The sequence below is a fragment of the Stylophora pistillata genome, chromosome 9 (assembly GCF_964205215.1).
Source record: "Stylophora pistillata chromosome 9, jaStyPist1.2, whole genome shotgun sequence".
Classification (NCBI taxonomy): Eukaryota; Metazoa; Cnidaria; class Anthozoa; order Scleractinia; family Pocilloporidae; genus Stylophora; species Stylophora pistillata.
The window spans coordinates 25,284,201-25,290,200 of NC_142527.1; the positions used below are offsets into that span (position 1 = coordinate 25,284,201).

General features: G+C 38.0%; 1 protein-coding gene across 8 annotated transcripts in view; it reads left to right on the forward strand.

Moving 5' to 3' along the window:
• LOC111337459 (uncharacterized) overlaps window positions 1-6,000 on the forward strand; it is a 51,562-nt gene that overhangs the window by 25,904 nt on the left and 19,658 nt on the right. For all 8 annotated transcript variants that reach the window (XM_088733057.1, XM_088733055.1, XM_088733058.1 and 5 more), the window contains 5 exons: window positions 137-190; window positions 1,228-1,506; window positions 1,743-1,819; window positions 2,622-2,922; window positions 3,269-3,300. In XM_088733057.1, coding sequence (XP_088589183.1) covers window positions 137-190; window positions 1,228-1,506; window positions 1,743-1,819; window positions 2,622-2,922; window positions 3,269-3,300 — 743 coding nt within the window. The remainder of the gene's footprint in view (window positions 1-136; window positions 191-1,227; window positions 1,507-1,742; window positions 1,820-2,621; window positions 2,923-3,268; window positions 3,301-6,000) is intronic.

A 6,000-nucleotide genomic window follows, 5' to 3' on the forward strand; every position in this document is an offset into this window, starting at 1 on the left:
TCTCTTGAGTTGTCTCAAAAAGTAGAGACGAGAGGAACATTTTCTACTTAGTTCCGAGGTGTGCATGTTCCACTTTAAATCGTGGCTAATGGTCACGCCTAGCAATTTGGCACTGGTGACTACTTCAAGGGGTTTGAGGAAACACTAGAATCAAAGAGTCCAGAGAAATTAGACAGCTATCACGAAAAAGGTCAAGTACCATTTGAAAAGATTTAACCTATTAAACAATATCATTAGATAACTAACTTTTCCAGACTTCTTGGCTGGCAGTGCTAGGAATATGTTGACGCTATATTACAAAAACCAGCCGCGTTGTGGGATTCAAACACCGCAATCTTAAGTTCCGTTTTACAACCCTGCCACTTACCTGTGACGTGAAAAATTTCAATTTTTAATCATTTTTTGGGGATTAATTAGGTAATTAGGTTGACTATTAAATACACGACTGAACGGGCAAGGGTCAGTTACATACACAACACGTTCATAATGTCAGCAAATGTGTTTACTATCAGCGAAGAAAGTAAATTCCTACAAAGGAGCGAAAAAATAAGTTACAATACAGAAAAAACTACTTTAAGGCGACTGCATAATGAATTAAAATAAAAAAAAAAAGGACGATGAAAACAAAACTGCTTACCAAATGCTGAGAAAGATAGGGTTGTTGGTCAGGGCCACCGAAAAAGAAACCTACTTCGAGGAATGATGTGACACTAATAGCTCAGTACAAAAAACTGGCAATAAATAAGGGCGAGGTAATAAAACTATAACGAAATTTACATACAGCAAATAACAAAGGAGCGTAACTAACGAAATACCGGAGGGAACAGAAAAGAATACACGATAACAAGTAAGTGAGAAAATGAAAATAAAAAGAAGAAAAATTTGCCCCAACAACGACCACATCGGCTCCGCTGTAGTTTTCACCGTGTTTAAATAAATGTTGTTGTTAGGGACCTGTTCGAACAAGTAGGAGTTACACAAAATGATGTCCATTACCAAAACAATGTTTTATCTTTCAGAAGCTCAGCAACAGCTGTTTGTGAATCGCGAGTTTGGCATTGACGATGAAGATAAAAATTTAATTTAGGTTGCAATATTTCAGATAACCGACCTTGCTTCCTGTAAATAATAAATTTCTTGCAATGTTGCCGCGGGAAAATCATAAGAAAGCTAGAACAATTTAAATTGTACAAACGAATTTTGTTGCTCCCTCGACTTTTGCTGCAGGTCCATCTTATGGCAAGATCGAAATGCGAGAAGACCACAAGTTATATGAGACTAATTCGCCAGTGGAGGAGATGAAGTTAGTTGGTCGTCCATCTCAAGATCCTGCCTGTTTACCTGTTGATTATGTACCTCGAGGAAGCTATGAAACCCTTTCATGCAAAGAAGGAAAAAGCATGGGGAAAGTCCGTGGGCCCTCTCATGAACAAGTGGGAATACATCTTTGCTCTTCAGGAAATCTTGGCATACAGGACGCAAGCTTTACAATTCAACCTTCGGATGGTAAGTACTCATTCTTGATTCTTTCAGTGTTAAGTAATAAAAAAAGCTCATGTGTAACTAAACTGTCATAATACCCTCTTCCCGTTTGCGTAACGTAAGAGAACAAAGTTCTTTCCATGCACTCCTGAGAAGAGGAGATGGAAATCAGTCAAATAGCCTCAAATTCAACTATGGCTAAACGGGTGGGGTTTACTTTTCATGCCAATTTGATATTTTTCTCTACCCTCCGCAACAAGGTTCGGAAGGATACCTGCACAGAAGGAAGTGTAACAAGAGATCGTTTTCAATTTCAAGGAAATCTCACTATAAAATGGTAAGCTTATTTTGAATTAGGACAGTGGTATGTAGCTTGACAGCTCTTTACGCGGCCTCAGGTTGCTTGTTGATGCAGGTTTAAAGACCGCAAAGATAGCCTTTCTGCAGTCAAATATTTGTATGCGGGCGTTAAATTGAAAATGGTTGTTAAACTGTGTCAACCCTCTTTACCGGTTAAATCTTGCAGAGTCACGGGGCAAGAAGCCGGCAAGAAGTCTTAAGACTTGTTCAATGTTTTGTTATCTTTTTAATTTTTTTTTAATTCTGCGAGGGGTTGGTAATCTCAATCAAATGACAAGGGTTGTTTGGATTTTCCTTTTAAACATTACATTTCCATCACGTTCAAGTAAGAGTTTTCACCAGGATCGGTCTCGAAGTCCGGACTGGAAACAGGGCTTACAACAGTTATTTTAGCATTATTTGTGTTGATTCACTACGGGCTACAAATCAATTTCGGCTTGAATAAGGAAGCCCTTAGTTTTATTGTTTAGGCACTTAGGGATATTGCTTTAAATAAAGTCTTAGACTGTGTATGCATACAACTTGCCGTAGTTTTACACGTGATAGTTTCTGAATATATCACTTTCGCCTCAAGCGGATGGGACTCTTTTTGGTGTTCTAAAGAAATTAATCATCTCACAGAGACAAGATGCAAGCTAATGCCAAAATATGAGCGAAACTTTTAAATGTCATCACTTTAAAATCTTGGAACACGAATGTTATTAGACGCAATGAGAAAAAAAATAACATTCTCAAAAGCTAGCTCGAAAGAAAGAAAAAATGTTGATGTTCCATTGCAGAACTCTCCACTACGTTTTCAGTGGCCCCAGGAACTCGTTGAAATAGATTGCTCCTCACCCTCAGTACATTCTCTCATGGAATTAGAAGAGAGTTTGTCATGCGTTTCCGCAAACGAGCTTGCGACTGGGCGGGATGTTATTGATCATTCCAACCACCCGAACAACTTCGACGTCCACGAAAATCAAAACAAAGGGGAATCGCGTTGCTCATTCATGAGGAATAACCGAGTCACAATAATTTCATTTGTGGCGGTGTTTGTAATTACTGCGATTGTACTTGCAATCTTTGCTCTCGTTATAGGTAAGTGGGGTTACTTCTGCGTTTTTTAACAAAATATTTAAGGGAGGAGTTCCACGTGACTACAGGATTAAAAGTGATGTTATTGCGCAATGCATTTGCATCGGACAGAAGAACAGAACGTAATATTGTTGTTCGAAGCTCCCGTGTTCCTGACTCACTAATAGATCTTTTGATATTTATGTAAACCATCCTGCAAATGTTTTGCAGTTTTTTCATACTTCCATTGACACCAATTGAGCATAATTTAATAACAATACGACTCTAATCGCTTGCACGGCTGTGGGATACTGGTGAAAACGAAACTAGAACAATTCTATTGAGTTAATCGCTGTACCTTACGTTTCAGGGAAAGAAAAGAGCGCTTTTCCGACCCCAGAGGTAAGTGAGAGAATACATTTTGGATCGTGTTTGCCTGAACATATACGAACAACTTCAATTTCTAAATTGCTATTGCGATAGCAACCTGACTGAAGTCACCTGTAACATGTGAAGGGAAAACCTTTCGGCTAAATTTGGTCTTTGTATTCCACACATCTTTGGTAAAAATGTGAATCTACGTGAGGGCGAGGAGAGAAAATGTGTTCTAAGCTTTTGAATAAGTACAGTATGATTGAGGCATTTTGGGTGTTGGTTTTCCTTTAAAAAAAGAAAAAAAATCTTAATCCTATTTCTACATTCTTTGCACTAGGAAACGAATTCATTCAAAGTTTTCACAGTAACAAATGTGACAATGAGAATATCTTCAACCAAAATCTATCAATGAAATATAATCTGCATGATTATGACCACAAAATTAGCGTCACGCGTTTCAATTTGAGCCAAAGGTTCCCACTGAAATAATTTTAGCGGCGATAGGTCGAATCTCACATTGAATACAAACACCACGACGTAGAGTTAAATGAGGTTATTCTTTAATGTGGTCCAACACGTAAAAACTGAAACAAGGATGCAATAACCAAGCTAAAACTTAACTATAGCTTAATCGATTCAAGGCACGATAAGTAAAATCGCTAGCCGATCCGAATGATAACCATTATAAAAGAAAAAATTACTATATATCGCGAAGTATATATGAAGTAAGAGTTAAAAGGAAGTAAAATGACAAACAACGTTAGAGCGATTACAATAAGTAACATAAAGGGCGTACCTCTATCTCGATCTTGGGGCGAAAACGTGCTCGAAAAACCAAACAGAAACGATAAATCTACAAAAACTTTGGGTGCTATCGTTTTGTAATGGAGCACCGTCCAAATATGAAAGCACGAGGTCTGCTCTATGCTTACTGCGCATGACGTGACGTGACCAAAACTTAAGTAACGCAAGGGTAACGCTACAATAATGGTGATGTTATCAAACTATGACAGTATCTATTCTTTCCTGTACATGAAGCACAGAAAAGCTGTGACTAAATAATTTCGTTTGAAGGCGAGACACAAGACCTAATTTTTAAAGTTGCAGCGAGTTTGGGAAAAGTGTTGTGATAAGATCATCTCGGATGGATGTCGAAAAAGGCGTAAGAGTTGCCCGAGGCAATAGCCGAGGGCAACTCTAGCTTCTTGAGTCCTCTCCAAACTTCCCACGTGTTCCATAACTCGATAGTGCACAGCTTAGGCACGAACCAATTGTTTAAGAACATAGCCGGTGGAATTTTGCATAAAATCCGACGCTAAAAACGGATAACAAATCAAGTGAAGCGAATCGTTGCGGCGCTGATGCCGAGTCTCCTTTTCCGTTGTTTTGTTTTGTTTTTTATGTTTTTGCCTCATCTATGAACTCTAGCCCAAGAGAAAAGGTCGGAAAATTGTCTTCGTTTTGGGAATAGTGAACCCAGTCTTTGTAAGTATCCATTGTTGTCGCGAAATACTTTCCCCCGCGCTAACAAAGGCCGCTCGCACGAAAAAAAATTTTATCTGGCGAAGCGATTTGCTCACGCTATCAGGGTGCACTATCATGATTTACGCTTACGTATACTGAATTTAATTGCGCGGCTCTGCCAGCTATGTTTTAAATATATATAGTATATAAACTTTACGTACGCGCGTCATAGAAAGTGCGGCGTACGGGTCTGTACTGAATTAACTGAAAAGTGCATTCATCTTAACCAATCCGAACTGCGAAATTTTTTCATGTAGATTATTAGTATAGGTAATCAAATAATTTCGAGTGCAATTTGGAATAAATAATCACGAGTAAATTTTTTCAAAGACTTACAAAATTGCATGAGCTCATAGACCACTTTCATAAATGGCTGCCGGATTAGAATTCTTTTGTTTACATATAAATTTGCCAGGGTGGCCTCGTTCTCCAGTACAAAATTCAAAAGAATATATTATCTCAAGCGAGGCCACTTGGGCAAATTTAAATTTAAACAAAAGAATATTAATCCGGCAGCCATTTATGAAAGTGGTCTATAGACCACTTTCATAAATGGCTGCCGGATTAATATTCTTTTGTTTAAATTTAAATTTGCCTAGGTGACCTCGTTCTCCAGTACAAAATTCAAAAGAATACATTATCTCAAGCGAGGCCACCCAGGCAAATTTAAATTTAAACAAAAGAATATTAATCCGGCAGCCATTTATGAAAGTGGTCTATAGGGTGAGCGCAATTTGTGATCTTTGAAAAAATTTACAATTGCTTATTTATTCCAAATTGCACGAGAAAGTCATGCAATTATGTATTAATAATATACATGAAAAAATATGAGGCGACTTCTTATAACTATGCAGAAGAAGAGCGCGCTCATCACGTGCAAAAATAATTTATTCAAACCCTGGAAGTGACATTGACCTTGACCTTGACATTGACATTGACCAATCATTCTGACCAATCAGAATGTCTGGTTTGTTTCTTTCTTTGCACTGAATTAACCCTCTTCTGCACTGAATTAACTCTCTTCTGCACTGCATTACCTGAAAACTGCATTTATATTAACCAATCAGAACTGAGTAATTTTTTCATGTATATTATTAGTGTCAAAAACTGAACCCGAACGAGCGAGGTATGAGCGAGTGAGGGCTTCTGACACAAGCAATGAGTGAATAAACCCGTAAATGGCGTACAAAGCACCTTCTATGT